Below are 20,393 nucleotides of genomic sequence, written 5' to 3'. Positions count from 1 at the left end.
ATCATTTTCAAAGCATTTGCTCTCCACTTAAGCCCTTTGCATCAGATCCTCTTTTTTTCCCCTCCCTCCCCGCTCCCCCTTCCCTCATGAGCCCTTGATAATTTATAAATTATTATTTTGTCATATCTTGCCCTATCCGGTGTCTCCCTTCACCCCCTTTTCTGCCGGCGTCTCCCTTCACCCCCTTTTCTGTATACAACAACTCTTATCACAATCCATACATCCATCCATCGTGTCAAGCACATTGGTACATTTGTTGCCATCATCATTCTCAAAACATTTTCTTTCTACTTGAGCCTATAGATAATTTGACATTCATACCTATCTAAAATAGCCACTTGGTAACATTTTCTAGAAATTCATACCAGTGTTTTGAACCAGGATGAGCTATATATAATCCATAGGATCCAATGGAAAGTGAAAATTGAAGTTTCTTGTTTGTATTCATGAGAATTTCAAAACAGAGACAGCAAATCATTAAGCCAGAAGGCCCTTTGGAACTCGGGGCCTTGTGCAATTACGTGCACATGGCCCACGCCTGGAAAGCTGGCCCTGCTTTTAATGTGGACTGGAAAAGCTAACCAGAAAGTTTTAGGGCCCTGAAAGTTTAATTCACTCGTATAGCAGTTGGAGCAGCTGCTATGGGCTGGACCTTGAACTAGGCAGGCATTGTGGATGCAAGAGTGGACACAACAGACACAGAGGCTGCCCTGAGGGAGTTTATGGTCTAGTTTAATGAGCACAGAGGGGCTGTAACAGAATGATAGTTTGCTTCCCTCTGATTCTCTGGACCAGGGGTCAGCCAACTTTTGAGACAGAAGAACCAGCCCTGTCCCTCACCACAATTTAAAAATCATTCAAGAGCTAGAATATATTTTGTCAAACAAATGAAATCACCATTATCTGAATAATATCATTTAAAATTTTTTTGATCATTTTATTGGGGACTCATACAGCTCTTATCACAATCCATTCATCCATCCATGTGTTCAAGCATTTGTTGCCACCTTCATTTTCAAAACATTTTCTTTCTATTTGAGTCCTTGGTATCAGCTCCTCATTTTTCCCTCCCTTCCCCACCCTCCTTCCCTCCCTTCCTCCCTCCCTCATGAACCCTTGTTAATTGATAAATTATTATTATTTTTAACATCCTTTAAATTTTTTCTAATTTACTTCAGAGACACATGTATGTACCGGAAGTCGCAAGTGGCATGTGAGCCACAGTTGACTGACTCCTGCTCTAGACTGATTCAGAGAAACTGTGTATCGGTCATTTTGGGGTAGCTATCTTTCCTGTCTGTTCTGCTTTGTTTAGTGTGACATACATGAAGCTGAGTTAGGTTGGGTTCTCTAGAGGAGCAAACCCAGTGACGCTTGTATGTATTGGTATCCAGAAAGAGATTGAGCTGGAGAAATGGTTTACATGGTATAGAAGGAAGGAAGCTCAGTCCGGTTCAAGTCAGGCTTTTCCCTGATGCATGGGAGCTGACAAACAGGAAGCAGGGTGATGAAGTTGAGGTGGCAGAGGGCATCGGCTGGCGCATGGATAGGTACATGAGTCTGAAGTTGGATGAATGATTCCATAGTCTGCAGTGCACTGATGCTCCTGGGATTGGTAGGCTATCAAACAGAAGACGGAGATGCAAGATCAGATGCAAGATCTAGCTCCAACAGAAGGCAAAGGGTCAAAGGGATGCTACTCAGCCTCTTTCCTATGCAAAAGGCTGCACACCCAAGGAGTTTTCATTAGGCTTGGACCCAATTGAGAGGTTGGGCTCCACCCTAGTCTTAACCCAGGAGAATATAGCTGACACAAATCCTTAGCCAACACAGACCCCCTCTTTGTCAAGTTGACACCTGTGCACAGCTCTTTAATTGTGTTGGACATGGGGTCACTATGAGTTGGAGCCGACTTGATGGCACCTAACAACAGCCACAACAATTTCATTGATAGCCTCTGTCTCAAACTTTAACCATATCTCCTCACCAAAGAAAGACAATAATACAATCATACTGGTGCCCAGCATGCTGCAACTAACGTGTACAACTGAAAATGCACCAACCCTATTTTCATCGTATATTTTGTAAGTGAACAAAAGAAAAATATTTGGTGCATACATGCAAAGAGGAATTACTTATAATAATTACAGTCCTCGTTTCAACACCTGGTCACATGGCCGCAGCTGGTATTTAGAACTATCTTTTCTCACTACCCATCCATATTTCTTTTGCTGTCAGCAAGTACCTTCGCTGGTCACGCTTCTTTGCCTGGCAGTGTGACCCAAATCGTCATTCCTGAAGAGTCTTGGCTATTAATAGTCACGTCCAAATTGAGATGCTGTAGTTGACCATTGACTTTAATCACAGAGCATGGTTGTACTAAGAGATGACTTAAGAAATCTCCTGGACTCCAGACATATTCTTCGTTATCTCCATTATGCAATATGAATGCAATTTCCCCTTGGGAACCAGGATCAATCACATCACTAAATACAGCAATACCTTCTCTGCCTGTTGATCCAGAGGTACAAGGAGTCCAAAATATCCAGGAGGCATGCTTAGCTTCCAACTCAATGGAAGCAGTGCTGTGTCTCCAGGTAGGATATTCCCCTTTGGAACTAAGACCTCCAGACCTGAAGAACAGGGAGTTGCAGGGACAGGAAGGGAAAATGTGGTGAGTGGGGTATTAGGAGTAACAGTGAGTGGTGTCACTCCCATTTCTAGCCTTTGGTTCCTGGGCCTCTGAATCCTGGCTATTGGAGAAATAACCACAAATATTGGACAGTGGTTTAGACCATATAGAACCCCCTGGAGAACACTGCCACGCCCTCACAAAGTGTTGCCACCACGCTGGTGCCACCATTGTGTTCATTCCATCATTCTAGCAAGCCAGCTGCTTCAGGATGCTGGGGAACACGGTAAGACCAATGGATTCCATGAGGATGGGCCGACTGCTACACTTCAGGATCCAGTCCCTGGATCCGAGGCGATGCTGTGCGGGATGCCATATCAGTGGATGGGCGTTCTGTTAAGTCCCCGAATGGTAGTTTTGGCAGAAGCATTGCATGCAGGAGAAACAAATCCACATCCAGAGTAAGTGCCTATTCCAGTAAGAACAAAGTTCCGCCCTTTCCATGAAAGAAGCGGTCCCATGTAACAATCTGCTGCTGGGTTGCTGGTTGACTCCCATCCCTCCACAGCCCCTAAGGAATGCCCCCATACGTTGAGCTCACTGTTAGTCTCTGCTGCTGGCAGATAGGGCACTAAGCAATGGCAGTAACCAAGTCAATCTTGGTAAGTGGAAGTCCATGTTGCTGAGGTTATCCCCACAGAACCTCTGTCCAGGCCATCATGGCCACTTTGTTCCTGAGTCCGTTGGGGAGGACAGGAGTGGCCGGGGGAAAAGGATGACTGGTTTCCACAGAATGTGTCAGTCTATCCACTTGATTACTAATGCCCTCCTCTGCAGAGGTAACCCTTTAGTGAGCGTTCACACAAGAAAAATATCTTCACTTTTTTGCCCAGTCAGAGAGGTCCATCTGTATACCATTTGCCCAGACGTCCTTGTCACCACCAATTTTCTAATCATGCTCCCTTCAAGTCCTTGACCATCCAGCCATGCCCTTGGTCACAGCACACGAATCAGTATGAAGTTGAACACGTGGCCATTTCACCTTCTAAGCAAACTGAGCAACCAGGCATAGCGCTCAACATTCGGACCACAGGGAGGCTATCCCTTCATCTCGGCCCTTCAGAGGTTCCAGAAAAGGGCGGTAGTGTTGCTGCTGTTCATTTTCAAGTGGTACTCGTGTGCTGTGCAGGACCATCAGTACATCAAGTACAAGTATTCTGTTCCTCTGTCAACTAACTCCCCAAAACATACTTGGAGAAAGGTGGTACCGTGACAGGGATGGACATCATAGACATTGGGGCCACTTCTTCATACAGCTTGCTTGTACCTTGTCCTATATACCACTGCCATTTAATGATGGAGTGCTTCTGTACCCGTCCAACTTTATGACTCTGTGGATCAGACAACCCCCAGTTCATGATGGGCAGCTCAGGCCACATGGTCACTTGGTGGCTCACACAATTATAGAGGTAGGTAAATCCTGTCCAGTTCAAGTCAGGATTTTCCTGACTCATGGAATCTGAGAAATAGGAAGCAGGATGATGAAGCAGAGGCTGCAGGGGACACTGTCTGGCAGATGGAGAGGTAAATTAGTCTGAAATCAGCCAAATGAATCCACAGTTAATAGTCTGCAGATGGCTCCTAGAATCGGTAAGTCATGCAACAGGAGACTGAGGGACCAGATGCAAGATCCAGCGCCAGCAGAAGGGGAAGAACCAAGGAGGATTCCACTCTGTTTTGTCTCTTCCTTATACAAAAGGCCACACCCCCCAAGGAGGGGTCATCAGGTGTGGACCCAACTGATAGGTTGGGCTCCAGCCCTACTCTTCCAGGAGAGTATCTAGTTGACATAAGTCCTGCCTGTCACAGGAGCCAAACCAACGAGTAAACAAAAACTCATCTTTTCCTCTTCTCTTCTATGAGTTGGAATTGACTCAGTGGCCGGGAATTATCTATCTGCGATCTATCTACATATTTATTTTGTCTTCTTTAACCAAAGGAAGTGTGTGAGTGGGTTTTCTGGACCTCAAATATAGCACCATACTTTACAGGAATGATAGAGGTCACTTTGTGACAACGTCCTCAAGCTTCCTTTGCCAATCTCTCCTCTTCCATCCTCCCCTCAATATCCACCCCAGATAACCAGGGACGCGTCATCCCGGATTCATTCTTCACCCGCCCTCCTCTGGTCCTCCCTTCAACTTCAATCTTTCATCTAGTGGAGCCATCTGCCTTTTGAAAAATCGACAAGAACAACATTTTTAAAAGCATGTCAGGGGAACCCCATTTAGAAAAACAGATTTTCTCACGGCGCTGCCTGCCCTGTCCTTTTTGCTCCTTTCCGTCACTATCAGCTTCCTGTGGGCGCGGTCTATATGGCTCCCTCCTGTGCCTCTCCTAACCCACACCAATAATAGGAGTCCGCTATAATTACTCCAAACACAATCTCCAGCCCTGAGGCACCGTTTTCCTTCAGTGGTTTCCTTCATTTGACTTCAGTGGCCCGGTTAACACTCGTCTTTCTGGGACACTCTCTCCTTACCTTGTTTTCCTCCCACCTCTTTTGCTATTGCTTATTACCAATACTTAGAATGATACGTACTGCTAATTATGAGTAATAATTACTCATTGTGAGCAATATTTAGTATTGCTCACTGGATCTTCTGTCCTGGGGCTCAACCACACCACTGACTTTACTACATACCCAAACCAAAAGAAATCCAAAATAATAAGAAACTGATTGGCATTGATTCCAACTTTTAGTGGCTCTGCAAGTCTTTAGGGGAGCAGATCAGACACCCTTCTCTTTCTTCTGCAGAGGAGCTAGTAGGTTTGAGTTGCCGATCTTGTGCTTGGCAGCCCAGTGCCTAACCTGTGTCACCAGCACCGCTCATTACTAGCCCCCCCTTCTCTGAAGTGACACTGATTCACATGCCCTGTCAGCAGAAGTAGCACCTTCCTCTTCCCTACACCCTCAGGCCCTTAAACTAGTTCTACCTCAACAGGATCTTGTGAGGGTCAAATGAGTCAATACATACAGAGTGCTTTAAAGAATGCTAACACATAGCAAGCATTCAGTAAACGTTTGCTACATTGCTAATATTGCTAATCATGGCCAGAGTTAACATATTCTTTATATATGCTAATTTATACATTGATATATTTGCAAATAGATATGTATTTATACATTTTCTTTTTAAAAAAGAAAGCCCATAATTATGTACTGAGACTATGCATTCCAGCCTCTGGGGACCCAGAGGTAAACAAGCATGGGCAATGACCTTCAGGAGCTAACCAACTATTAGGGAATGCTGATAAGTAACGAAGCAATCACAGGACAATAATAAGGAAGAAAGAGGATGAATCCTGGAGTAGGACACGGGGAATACCCATTGCTATGTGTTAGCATTCTCTTCAGTACTGCGTATTTATTAGCTAATTTGATCCTCACAAGATCCCAGTGAGGTAGAAACTGGTCTAGGGGTCCAAAACCTCTTTCCATCTTTAAGAGTGGAAAAGAAAGTAGCCACTAGGAGAGCAAAGGGTGGAGAAAGGAAGAAAGATGAATCTTAGACCAAGGAAGCAGCATGTGTAAAGATTCAGAAAAGAGTGCATGGTTGGGGAACGAACAGCACTCACAGGAAAGAGGCAAAGGGGCCAGGTCCAGATTAGGGAGCCATGGGACAGCCTTATCTGAGAACAGCAGGGAGCCACCGAAAACCTTTAAGCTGGATAAAGATTTGTCTAAAGATTTGTGCTCTTTCCAACTGTAGGGGATGGATTAGAGAACCCAGTTATGTGATTATGGTGTCGACTCAGGTAGGAAAGTAAGTAGGGCACCTGGGGTGAAGAGAAATAGATAGATTTTAAAGATATTTAGGTACTAGAGACAATTAATGGTGATTGATTAGATTTCAGATAGTGAGGCAAAGAGTCATGACTGGTTCTGAGATTTCTAGTTTGGGTAGTGGGGTAGACATGGAGCCCTTTAAAGAGGGGAGAGGGGATAAAGGAACGGGGAAAATTTGTGATGGAATTTGGTATTCACGTTTGGAGTGCAGGTGTTTAGGTAGATTTACCCCAAGAAGTCAAACAGCAAGATGAGTATAGAGACGTCTCCCTGAGGAGAGAGAGCTGAGCTAGATATAAATATCTGGGAGACATTACAAAAAAGATATTTAATGAAGCTTTGGGATGGTGTGTGATATCATCCAGGAATGTGTGATGAGAAGAGACAGTTACCAAGAGACCCCCAAAGAAACACCAAAGTCCAAGAGGTGGGTCAAGAAACAAACAATCAAAAGTGCCCAAGGAGCTTCAGAGAGTCTTCCTAGGTCGGGCAGAGGAAAGCTAGAGACTGCAGTCTCCTGATAGCGAAGGATCACATTCTACCAGGAGCTACCAAGACAGGGAGCCCTCCACCCCCCTCTCCCCCACCCCCCAAAGATGTTTTTGGTTATGGAATAGTGGAGTGAGATCAATGGATAGAGGCTCCAGAGTGAATGAAATCAGAAGCTAGAGAGCTCTATTCTGTAGCTTGACTCGGTGGGAAGAGAAAGAGGGGGGGCACTACTGGAAAGGAATGAGCACTTTAAGAATATTTTAAAAAAATGAGTACAGTGACTTAAAACTAGGTGCTCAAGGGGAAAAAATCAAAAGACGATAAAAAGATAAAGACATCGGAGATCAAATAATGGATAAAATCAGACTCAGAACAAGCAGGAAGTGGTAGGCTTCAGAGCTTGGTTGGGTCAGCATTAGGTAGAAAGGATGCTCCCTACCTTCCTTGGGGGTGGGACAGGGGATCTACACGTAAAAGTGCATCTGTAGTTGTGGGCAGAAAGTTGAAGGGCCTCCTGACCTCTATCCAGGCAGTCAGACCAATGTCTAGTCCCTGACAGTGCTCCACCTCCAGGCTGGGTATATAAAATAGAGAACCAGAACTGTTCGAAACTTTAGGTAGCCAACGGGAAAATGAGCTGGGAGACTGTTTGTCAGGCCGGGGTAGAGAAGACTTGACGTTTTGGCCAAGTTAACAGAAGTTGAGCGCTTTCTGTGTGAGACACAGTACGGGGGCCATCGGGGTGGCTTGGTTTGGTTTTTAAAAGGATGGATACCAGATTGGAGACTTTATCTTTTAAGCAATAGAAGCCATTGAGACTTTTTGAAGAGGAGAGTGCTGAGACCAATATTGTTTCAGAGGATCAATGTCTGGTGTGATTTCCTGGTCCAAGCTCATTATTTAGAAATAGACCTTGAGAGTCGTTGACGGTAGCCATTGACTCATGTTTAAAAACTTTGTACTTTAAACAGTTTAGAAACTTTGCACTTTTACTTTTCTGCCCACTTCTGTGTATATCTCGATGTATTTGTTTTATGTCATTTCGGAGGCATGTTAACATGTTTCTATGCAGCCTCTTCTTCAACTCCCAAAGTTGTTTAACTATGAATGCTGGAAGGGCAGAGGAGCACTACTTGTCTTTGCACAATAAGTGAGACAGGAAGACTTTGATTGTGACAGGCTGAGACCAAAGGTTATCAGGAACTCTGACCACCCCTACTGCCCACACTAGTCCTGTGTCATGTATGTGGGGCTTTCCAGAAGTTTGAGGAAACATGGACTTGAAAGATAATGGAATTTTCCCACAAATGTTTTGAAGACCCCTTGTATGTGTGTACCTCTCCCCTGTTGTTTTCCCCACCCAGTTGAGGGATATCACTCTAGTGAGCCTGGACAACTGTGCCCCAAGCCACTCTCCCACCTGTGCGGTAGAAGTCCAGAGGTTAAAACAACTTAGGGTGAGCGCAAACATACAAGCATACCAGCGTACAAGGTCATGAAGATGGCTCAAAACCGGACAACTCCTCGTTCTGTTACACGTAAGGTCACCCCACAGGGGAGACCATGGTAATTAGCTGGTCCACTGGGATTGGTAGGAATGTGGATAAAGAGAGAGGTTAGGTTCATTCTCAGGAATCCTATCTTGGCTTTAAAATGGCTAGTGTTGAGTCCTTGTACCTTTTCAAGGAAGATTAGGAAATATTTTTCTTGGTGGAGTTTTAAAAGAGCAACAATGAACGGCCTTGTGTTCCCTAAGGCATCATTCACCTGAGCACAGGGCTGGGATTAGCGAGCCCCTGCCGTCCTTTCCAACTCCACATCTGCATGAAATTGGGTACATGGTGTGCTGCCATGCCCTGCACAAGGTACTGACGTCACTGCTTCCCAACTCCTGCTTTGAGCACTGAGAAAGAGGAAGAGGAAGGCCATTTGGATGACGGAGCTAAAGAACAGCTCAGTCTTCAGGCATGTATTTACCACCATGCATGAAGGTATTTGGTTTGTCCTTGTGTAAACTTCCTTTTGTCTTACCTTGTTTCTGAAGAGACAAAAAGGGAGACTGGAAAAATACCTCTAAGTTTTCCATTTAAATAAGAGTTCTTATTACGTGAAGTGACCTGGGAGACTGGTTCTGGGCGTCTGACATTTACAACCATGTGATGCCAACAAACGTCAACCCAGAGAGGAAACCATGGTAGACAAATGAGAGGCACAGTGCGTCAACACAGTAGCACCCCACTGGGATCTTGGGAAGGCCATTGGGAGCTTCAATTTGGAGCTAGGGCTAAGCGTAGCAGCGCACAAAGAGAATTCAGGAGTGAAGTCAGATATGGCAGAATCAGGAAAAGTGTAGCCATTGGACTATACCAAGAAGGTGGGGTGGGGAGAGAGGCAAATTAGCCCTGTGAACAATGGTGGCGATCACTTTGGCTCAGTGGTCCAGAGACTTGAGTTCTAGTCCCAGCAGTGCTATGAATCACTGCCTGACCCACCGCCAGACTCCGTCAACCATCTGTAGAATGAAGGTTGAGTACATGCTTTCCCAATCTGGAGAGCACTGACTAAAACCAAAAGAAAGATGCTTCAGGCACAAGGTCAGTATAAACTCCAGGGCTGGAAGCCAATGGAAAGACTGTTGTCAGCTCTGATGGAGTTGACTCGGCTTCATAGCAACCATGTGCATGTACCATAGAGAGAAACATTGGCCAGACTGGCATCGTCTTCACAATCACTGCACAAGTTCAGCACAGCAGCTGTTGTGCCAACCATCTCCCTACAGGCTTCCTGTAAAGTCCTAAGCCCCACACACTGTCCTCCTCTGCAATTGTTCCCTCCCGATGACATGTCCAAAGCAAGTGAGTCAGACAATGTAATCCATAAGATTTTCGTTGGCTAATTTTTAGAAATAGCTCACTGGGTCTCGTTCTTCTTAGTCTGGGAGTTCCACTGAAACCTGTCCTAGCATTTGAAATACCAGTGACTTTACTTCTAGTGGCTCAGTTTCCAGCGTGAGAGCAACGCATAAGCAACCCCAGTATGACAAAGTGAGAGATGAGTGGTGGAACAGGCACAGAGGGTTTTCAAAAGCCAAGTATGATCTCTGTTGTAGCCCCACAGAAGAATATTGATGCAGTGTCCTCCACTTGAGAGAATGGCATCCTCAATCTGTCCATCTCCTCAAGCCAGAAACTCATCGACCATCCATGGCAACTTGCTCTTTCTCGCTCTCCATCCCATATCCAGTACAACTATCAAGTCTAGACAATTTTATGTCCCTAACAGCTCTCTCCTTGCCATCGTCACTGCCATCACCTTAAAAGAAGTCACCTACATCTTTCTACAAGAGTGTTTGGGCCACTCAGGTTTCTCTCCGCCTCATCCTTCACAAATATAGCCACATGTGTTAAAACCATGTATCAGTCCTGCTGAAAACTCTTCAGTGGCTTCCAGATATACTTTGGTTAAAGGAAAAACTCTGAGAGGCCTATAGGCCTTGTGTGATTGGTCTCTGATGATGTCTTCGGTTTTACTTTCAGTCTCTCTACCATATCTTTCCCCTGGTGATATGTCAGTTCTCTTATTGGGCTATGCTTCCTTGTGCCCCAGGGCCTTTGAACATGCTACCTCATCTCTGGAAAGCCCTTTGCCTACCCCTTTGACTGGTTAACTTTCTACTTTTGGTTCACAGTTGAAGCATCACTTAAGGAGATCTTTCTAAGCCAAACTCCTTTCCTGCCTGCCAGACTAGACTAGGTCCTTCTGTCAAGTGCTTGTGTGTTTGTTCAAATCTGTCTGTCCTGCCATATTAGAAGCGCTATGAAATCCATTCCTCATCATTGTAACTCTGATAGAATGGGTAGTGCGAACACTTAAAATACATTGATTAAATGAATGAATAGAAGATCAAATAAAGAGGTGATGAAAACTCAATATCTAGTCTCTAAGGTGAATGAGAGGCATATAAAATATAGATATAGGAATAGATTTTGAGCTCACACTTAATCTTAGCTCCAAGTTAACAACAATTAGTTCTGATAATATGGCCCTGCTTCACACACTCTCTCATGAAGAGATCACCGAAGACATGGGGGCTACAGCAAAGTGTGATGAAGAAACTAGATGGTGCCAAGCTACCAGAAAGAATAGCATCTAGGGTCTTAAAGGCTTGTTTTCAAACAAGCCATCATCTAAGTGAGCCCGCATGGCAGAAGCACACCAGCCTGAATGATCCGATCTAGATATGAAGGAAGGAATGGTATTAGAATTTAAATTGTGAAGTTCTGGCTTGCAGAGGCTATGGGTGACGGGAAGCCCAGAGTACATTTGCAGAATCTACATATAGAATAAGCCTCTGGCAATTGCCCCTGACCATAGCCAAGGGGTGGGAATAGCCTGGCTATCAGAGAAAGTATTGAAGAGACAATTATAATAGATTAAAATAAAACATCGGATTTGAATGGTTACAGGCTTATAATTTGATTTCCATTTTGATATATTTTGAATTTGCTTTAGTTTTTAATATTTTCTGTTTTCTTTCGAACGGGGGTTTATCTCTGTTGTATTTGCTGTTGTTGGTAGCCTCCTTGACTCTCTGTTACATGTTTTTCTGAGCTTTGCAGGTGATGAGACCCATGACGGGCGAATGCGTCGAGACAATAACTAGATGCTGGGCTCCCCGGGGCAGGGCAGGGGAGGCTGGGGTTAATGAGGAGCTGATAATAAAGAGCACAAGAAGGAGCAACAATGTTCTAAAACTGTGGTAGCGATTGCGCAACACTCCTTGATATGACTGAACTATTGAATCATAAATAAATAAATAGAGCTCAGTATCTACAGTCATATTAATGTTTAAATGCTAATGCTTCTTCCCCCTTTATCTATATGATGTTGGACAAGGTATTTGGAATTTGTGAGGCTCAGTTTCTTCATCTGTAAGAGGAAGCTCATAATAATTCCCCGTGAGGGTGAGTTGTGAAGACCAATGTAAGGACTTAGAGGCCTAAACCACATCAAGGGTACACAAAGCCATTAAAGGAAGCATTGTATGTGTCAGCACCACTACAGACTCCATGGAGTTTAATGCCCACGGCTGCCAACTTCCTTCTATTGCTTTCCTGGTTCCTATTGGGCAGAAGCCAAGGCTAGAAGAACTTGTGGATGACTCAGAAGTGACGCCAGTCACGTACCACTTGTCGGAAACAGGGCACAGAGCCGTACTCAGTACACTTTCCAGTTTTAATAGATACAAGAATTGTCTGGAAGAACGGTTAAAGTGTAGATTCCAAACTCCACCTCAAGAGCATCCGATTCATTGACTCTGTGGTGGTATTTTATAATTTGCATTTTAGTAAGGTCTCAGGGGATTGCGATATAAAATCTGAGGGCTAAAACTTGGAAAATCCTAGTATATTGCAACTGTTATGAATGCGAATACTAACATAATATGACTTTTCATCAGACAGTACCCCAACTCATACACATTCTTCCCCTCACTCTCTCTGCTTACTAGCAGTCTACCCCGATTCCACGATAGCTCCTCTCAGATGTCAGGCTCTAATGTGTCGCTTCGGAGAGCCTTGTGGACATGGACTGCGTCTGACTTGTCCTCGTCTCCCTAGGACCTAGCACGGCACCTGGAATGCTGTCAGGGAAAGCTTGGTCTTGATTTCTGGGTGTCCCACCTGCTTTCCTCCCTGAGCCCCCACCACTGACTGACCCAGTTGCTCAGGCCACAGAACCTCTAGGTTTTCCTTGAATTCTCTTTCTCCCATACCCAATTCAGTCTATCAGCAAACTCTGTGGGCTATTCCTTCAAAATATGTCCGGGACCCAGCCACTTCTCCCCTTCCTTGCCACACACAGTGGTCCAATTCATGATTACCTCTTGGCTGTACTAGTTCCTCCACTTCATTTCTGGTTCCTACTCAGTAGCCACGATGAATTTTTAAAACGTCTCATACCGTGTCTGTCTGCTACACATAAAGTGATAGCCCATCTCACTAAGAGAAAAATGGTAAGTCCTTGCACACACCACAGGCCCACCTCAGCTTCGTGTGATCGCTCCCTACCGACTCCCGAGCCCGCTCTGTCCCTCCCACACCATGGGCCTCCCTGTTCTGTTCACAACTGCTCACTTCCGCCCGACTTGGGTCTTTGCACTCACCTGGGAGCCGGAGACCCGTACAATTTGCTTCCTTGCCTTACTTAGGTTTCTTTTCAAATCATACTCCTCAGAAACACTCGGACTCACTGCCGGCTAGTCACGGTAAACTCAGAGACCCTGGAAGACAGCATTGCAGTGTGCCTGTGTGTTTCCACAACTGTAAACCTGTTCAGGAGTAGAAAGTCTCCTCTTTCCCCTGAGGAGGGGCTGGTGGCTTCAAACTGCTGACCTGTGTGTAGCGGCCCGACTCATAGCCCACTACACCACCGCTCACCTCCTCAGAGGGAACCCAAAGGAGCTGCTCTCCGTCACACCCCTGCAGAAACAGAAAAGGAGCATGTCCTTCCTTGCCCCAACGCAGTTGTGTCAGAGGACAATTAGTGGGTCTGAAGGAGTTGGTTGAGGTCTGAACTATGATTTGTACTCACTTCCTTTGCTTGGGGTTCAAGTCAAGGGTTTCTACTCGTTCCTCCTGGTCTGAGCAAATCAGAGAGCCGGCAGAGCCTCTGGAGGGAAGATGAGCAGGTCCACCTCGGGACCCAGCAGGTCTGACAACAATCCCGTCGGGAGTTTTCAGGCTTTCCCTGCTCAGCAGCTCTGTCTTTGGTGATCCTGGACAAAGCCATATTTTAAATTCTTGTCTCCATAGGACTTCTTGGGCCTACTTTATATGCTGAAGCCGGAGACACCATGAGAGTTCACTTTAAGAACATGGCGGACAAGCCTTTAAGCATCCATCCTCAAGGAATCCAGTACAGCAAATCCTCCGAAGGTAAGTGGCAGTCAGCGTCTCTCAGGAGAGGGAGAAGGTGTCATACCTGTCACCCACTGCGAACAGACTGGCTAACCAGATGTTGTCAGAGAAGCTCCCCTCTGCAGTTTGCAGTGGCTGTGTATGCACGTTTCAGAAGGACAAGGAACCAGTTCTGGAATCATCTGGACTTCAGATTTTAGCTAACTTCTTGTCGTTAACAACTGGGTGACTGGGAGCAAGCTACATAATCTCTCAGCTCCAATATGTTCAACTATAAAATGGGGAAAACAATCTATTGAAAAATGGTTTAAAGGAGCCCTGGAAAAAATAGTTTTTTTTGGGGGGTGGGTAGGAGGGGCAGGAGCCCGGGCAGTGCAGCAGTTGAATCTTTGGTGGCTGTTTCCATAGAGATGACAGTTTGATATGCCCTGTGGGGCAGTTCTACTTTGTCCCAAGCGGACTTGATGAGTTGGAATCAACTTGGCAGCAAGGCTTCATATGATTTCAGAAAGGTATCATCAAGCTTTTTCTGTGAAAGGTTAGATGATTAGTATTTAGATTGCCCAGGTTGGACGGTCTCTGTGGTAACCACTCAACTCTGAGCACAGAAGCACAGAAGCAGCCATACGCAGTCTGTCAGCACAGGAGCGTGACTGTGCGCCCACCAAGCCTCACTGCAAACCCAGGCAGCAGGCCCGGTTTGGCACGAGAACCATGGTTCACCCAGTGACTCCCTGGCCACGCTCCCCATGAGCTTCTCCTAATGGTGGTGATGATGGTACGAAGGCTACTAGAGTTGTGGACGTAGTGAAGTGGTTCAGAACTTTGAAGACAGAGTTAATTTCCAAATCCAGCGTTGCCACGTCTGAGTCTCAGTTTTGCCTTCTGTAAACTGGGAGAGGTTAGGCCCACCCCTAGGACTGCTGTAAGGATTAGCTGGAATCATTTGGGAGGTGGACCAAACATGGTGTGTGGAACCTGGTAATCCTGCAATGAATGATGGCAATGATTGTGATCATGGCGACCATGGTGATGGTAGTGCTGGACGTGACTCCAGCCGCCACAGGGGAGAGAGTAGCTATTGTTCTAATTATTCCTATGAGGCTGATGCTACACCACCATGAGCAAAGCCGACTATTTTGTCAGGAACTAATTTCGAGTAAAACTAGCATCATTGTTGTAATCATTTTAAAACCATGAGCACAAACCGTTCATGCTCCTTCTTCCACCAATGCCTTTGAAGAGGAGTTGAGTGGGAAAGTAGTGTGCAGTGGAAGTTCTGGAACTAGACAGGCTGGGTGCATCTCCGAGGTAAGACACTTAGTAGCTGTGTGACTTTTAGAAAGTACCTTGACATCTCTGTGCCTCACTTTTCTCCTTTGTAAAATGGACTAATAGTTATACCTGACACATACAGCTTTGTTGTAATGAAATCTTAGAACAGTGCCTAGCACATAATAATCGTTGAATAAATCTTATGATGATGACAATGATTGTTTTTCAAATTAAAATATATTTAGGGAATTTAATATTTATCTAAGTTATGGCTTATCAAAGACTTTATATTTCCTGTGTCCTAGATGACTCTCTGTCTACCAAACTAATGAACACACTGCCCTAGGGTCAGTTCCGATTCATAGCGATGCTCTAGGACAGAGTACAAGTGCCCTTCGGGGTTTCCAAGATTGTGAATCGTTACAGGAGGAAACCGCTCATCTTTCTCCCTGGAGCTTTCAGTGGCTCCCACTAAGGTATAGGCGACTAGTAACGGTCTTGTGAACTAGCAGCCCCTGGAATGTTTGCATTAGTGTTTAATGCTGGCTTGTGGAAAACAATGAAGCATGAGCTATGATATTTCAGGCGTCTCAGAGAGTCAAGCTGGGAAGATGAGGTGAGGTAGCGTGCACGAGAGTTTTTCCTATGAGCCTAAAAACTGTGCAGTGACTACAAGAACAACCCCTGGACCTATTTAAAATGTCACACACAATTTCCATCTCATGATGTGGGGTGGACTTTCTACTCCGGCTGGGCTGTTTGCACAGAGGCTGAACCTTGCGACAACCGCTTCTTTTGCTGTTTATTCGTCCCCGCACTCCCTGGCAGCCAGCAATCATTTATGAACCACTGTTGAAAATGCCCCTGCCACGTCCCTCGGTGCCCTGGCCATCTCTGGTCCCACGAATCAAAAACAGGTAAATTCAGGTTACCGGGGAAAGTAAAATTCGATGCTGCAAACTAGATGAACATCTAGTACAAGGGCAATGTCCTTCACGGTAAAAGACAATCCTTCCGCCCTCCTTAACACCCTCCCTAGGTTCAAAGGAAACGCCCCCTTTTCATCCCCCTTCTCCCACAGCCTCCCTTTGTGGCTTGCCCTGGTTCTTCAGGAGTGGAGTTGAGTGCCGGGTTGCGCCAGTGACATGAGAATCCAGACCCCAGAGGCAGGTGTTTGAGAGAAAGATGGTGTGGAGTTGAGACAATGTAATAGGCGTGAAGGGAATCTAGCCCTCACCCAGAGGGCTGCTTGTTAGAGCAGTGGGTAATCAACCTCCACAGCTGCTCTCCTTATCTGGCAGTTAAGGGTTTAGAGACCTATGCTCATCTGCTAGAAGGAAAAGGTAGTCATGGAAAAACACTGGCTTTGGAGCCAGCTTAACTTACCTTTGAATCCTAAGTAAACTTGAGTAAATTCTTTGACCTCTAATTCCCAATTGTATATCCATAAAATGGGGATATCAATTCCTCTGACTTAAAGTTATTATAAGAATTAGTCATAATGTAGCCAAACTACTGGACATATAAACTCACTGCCATCGAGTCAATTCTGACTCAGTGATCCTACAGGACAGACCAGAACTGCCTCTGTGGGTTTCTGGCACAGTAAATCTTTAAAAGAGTAGAAAGCCTCATCCTTTTGCTTTTAGAGCAGTGGTTCTCAACCTGTGGGTCGCGACCCCTTTTGAGGGTCAAATGACCCTTTCACAGTTGTCACCGATTCACAACAGTAGAAAAATTAGTTATGAAGTAGCAACAAAAATAATTTTATGGTTGGGGGGTCACCACAACATGAGGAACTGTATGACAGGGTCGTGGCATCAGGAAGGTTGAGAACCACTGCTTCAGAGCCACTGGTGGTTTGGAACTGTTGACCTTGTAGTTTGCATCCTAACACACATAACCCACTACAACCCCAGGGTCCTCTCCTTGGCACAGATTTGGCACTAAACAATGACAGCTGTGTAGATGTGATTATTTTCATGGCTACTTATACTACCAGTATTAAATGTTGTCCTTAGAAGCTTAGACTGAATAAAGGACTGGACTTTGGTTGTTGCTGGTAATTTTATTTCTACTCTCAAATGAAATACCGCCCCCCGGAATTTAGATACCACAATTGAGAAAAACTGCATATAAAGCACAGCTATACACAATGAATACTTTTGAATAATTACATTCTCCAGAAGTTCAGTTCTTGAAGTGTCTGAGATATGTCCTTATGCTCACTCTAGAGAGAATCCTTTCTAAATGTAATGCTTTTCCAGACCCTTTCCAAATAGAAGATGAGGAGGAAAATGTTAATGTCTTCTTATGCCAGTAGGAGCCCCAGTGGCACTGTCCTGTAAGTGCTGGGCTGCTAACTGTCGAGTCAGTGGTTCAAACCCACCAGCTGCTCCATGGGAGGAAGTGAGAATGTCTACTTCCATCAACGTTTACAGGATCTGAAACCTTGAGGAGCAGTTCTTCTCTATCCTGCGGGATTACTTGATGACAGTGGGCTTGGTGTGGGTTTTCTAAGCCATTACTTACTATTGACTACAAGATTTTACCAATATCCACAAATGTTACAATTATGTGCAGTTGAAGAGTGGACAAATTCTAAATGAGAGCCTAAGTTATTATATATGCATATGTATAAAGACCCTATGTTTTAGTTCATGAATTTTGCAGTATCTGTTTTGATTACCCAGAAGCCTTGTTAATTTTTTAGCCTCAACTATGCTTTGGTTCAAACATGGTTGGAAATCTGAGCTCTGACCAGGAAAGATGCTACTGTTCTCAGTGTGGAAATCTCCATGGCTCCAAACTGGTTCATTCTGACGCAACCTGCAGCTGACACGAGTCACTGAAGATCTATAAGAACGTATACATAACAATTGTTTGGGATGGTGTCCAACTCAATTTAACTCATTGCAACCAAGTCATTTAGACTCATAGCAACCCTACAGGACAGAGTCGAACTTGCCTCTGTGGGGTTCTAAGACTGTAGACCTTAACAGGAATAGAAAGCTTCGTCTTTCTTTTCTCCTGTGGAGTGGTTGGTGATTCCAAGCTGTTGACCTTGAAGTTCACAGTGTAACACGTACTCCACTCAGCTACCAGGGCAGTTCTAATTCAGTATAGCTGGGGTGGAAATGCAAATTCTCAGCAGGTAAGCTGAGAAGCTCTGGAAATCTCATAATGGCCCATCTTCATAATTTGACAGATCTAAAGTCTAGGTCAAGTTGAGTCTTGGTGATTCTAAATTCCTTCCCCGGTACGCCTCAGAGAAACCATTGTAGCACAGAGAGCAACAGCAATCTCACTGCCATGGAGTCAACCCCAACCATAGTGGCCCTAGAAGACCAAGTAGAACCACCTCTGTAGGTTTCTGAGACTGTAACTCTTGAAAGGAATAGAAAGCCTCGTCTTTCTTCCAAGGAGTGTCTGATAGTTTCAAACTGTTGACCTTTTGGTTAGCAGCCCAATGTGTCACCCACTACACAGTTAGGGCTCCCTGTTTGGGGCACAATGGGCAAAAGGTGATGCATGGAAACACACACACACACACACACACACAATGCCTCATTTAGAAATAGTTAACAAATATCTAATAATTGCTACAACTTTCAATAAAACTACTTGATGGAAGGAGTCCTGGTGACACAGTGGGTAAAGGACTCGACTGCTTACCCAGAGGTTGTTGGTTGAAATCCACTAGCCACTCCACAGGAGAAGCTCTCCGTTTCTGCAAAGATCAAAAACCCATCCACCAATGCTGTGAGTTGATTTCTGAGGTTGTAAATGTTTGTGAGAGTAGAAAGGCCTACCTTTTTCCTGCAGGGCAGCGGGTGATGCTGACCTTGTGGGTAGCACCCCAATGCAGAACCCTCTTTACTGAGAGCCTGGGAATTCTTATGGGGCAATTCAAGTCTACCTGACAGGGTTAGTATCGAGCTGGAACCCACTTGACTGCAGTATGTTTAATAGAAACATGCTTCAATCAACGGGAGAGTTGAACAGAACTTTCACAGCATGAAATAAATTACCTGCAAATGCATCTCAGCATTTTAAAACTCTGTGACTAAATCGTCTCAACCTGGGGGTAAAATTTCGGAAACACTTTAACAAGCACACACTAAACTGTTTGGAAGGCTGCATCTCAAGCATACTTTCTTATTCAGTGAGATTTTCGAAGCCCTTTTAAGTCAATTATCTTTAAAATTTTGTTTCATAGCGAATCATATCATTCTTTGATTTATCTTTTCAGGTTTTAAGTGTATGAGTTGCTTGCCACAAAATTAGTTCTATAAAACTCAGCTGTCTGCTGGTAAGCCAGCTCTATGAATTTATGAAATAATAACTTTCCACCAGACATTGCCCCTTGCAGCGAAGTATTAGTCTCCTAGATGTTCCCAAACGTTTCAAGGCTTAACATAGTACAGGGAGGCTGCTAATCACTTTTCATGGAAACACTTTGGTCATGGAGAGACGCAGCTGCCTCCGTTTGGAAGCACGTGGGTGATGCAAATGGCTGACCTGCTCGGCTGCTAACCTGCTAACCGGAAGGCTTCACTCTGCTCAGAGGCACCTCAAATGAGAGGCCTGGGGGATCCACTTCCCAATCCAGCCCTTGCCAGCAGTAGGGATCCCAGTCCTATCTGATGTGCATCAGATCCTCACAAATCTGAATCCACTCAATGGCAACTGGTTAACTGGTTTTGCCCTTGAATATGTGGTAAGTAGCCGAGGCACTCTGATGGCTAATGTTCTCCTTATAAATCTCATAAGTGTGAAACCCCTTCCCTTCAAGGGATGCATACGCCCTCTGGAGCAGAACCAGTGCCTTTAGAAGCAACAGATTTTGAATTTGCCTGTTGCCTAATTTAAAGATTCTAAAGGACTGCTTTGAATTGATTAATGCACCTGAATTCACCAAATTTATTAAATGAGAGGGAAAGAGTTGTTGGACTAAGTAAGTAACGAGGGAGGATTTCACGAACAAGCATGCTAATGGGCAACTTCACTTGCCTAAAAGCCCATGCTCGCCAGTTTACACGAGAATGTGGAAAACACTGCGAGCTTTTGGAAAATAACTAGTACGTCATGGCAAGAGCAAACAGGTTACAAAACTGACTCTGGCCTGAACAGAAACGGAACAGGCCTGAGCAAATACATAGAAAATAAAGGGCTACCCTGCGTAAAGAATTTATCTAGCAAGAAGCCAGACTAGGAATATTTTTGT

The 20,393-nt window shown here is 44.9% G+C and overlaps 1 protein-coding gene across 2 annotated transcripts in view; it reads left to right on the top strand.

The window, feature by feature from the left end:
* F5 (coagulation factor V) overlaps positions 1-20,393 on the top strand; it is a 92,384-nt gene that overhangs the window by 7,664 nt on the left and 64,327 nt on the right. For both annotated transcript variants that reach the window (XR_012787269.1, XM_075564621.1), the window contains exon 3: positions 13,787-13,909. Coding sequence is in view for 1 of the 2 variants with exons in the window: in XM_075564621.1 (XP_075420736.1) it covers positions 13,787-13,909 (123 nt within the window). In the remaining variant the exon portion in view is untranslated. The remainder of the gene's footprint in view (positions 1-13,786; positions 13,910-20,393) is intronic.

This window comes from Tenrec ecaudatus, chromosome 1, assembly GCF_050624435.1.
Source record: "Tenrec ecaudatus isolate mTenEca1 chromosome 1, mTenEca1.hap1, whole genome shotgun sequence".
Lineage (NCBI taxonomy): Eukaryota > Metazoa > Chordata > Mammalia > Afrosoricida > Tenrecidae > Tenrec > Tenrec ecaudatus.
Note: the sequence above shows the minus strand (reverse complement) of the source record. Positions and strands in the feature narration are given on the sequence as shown.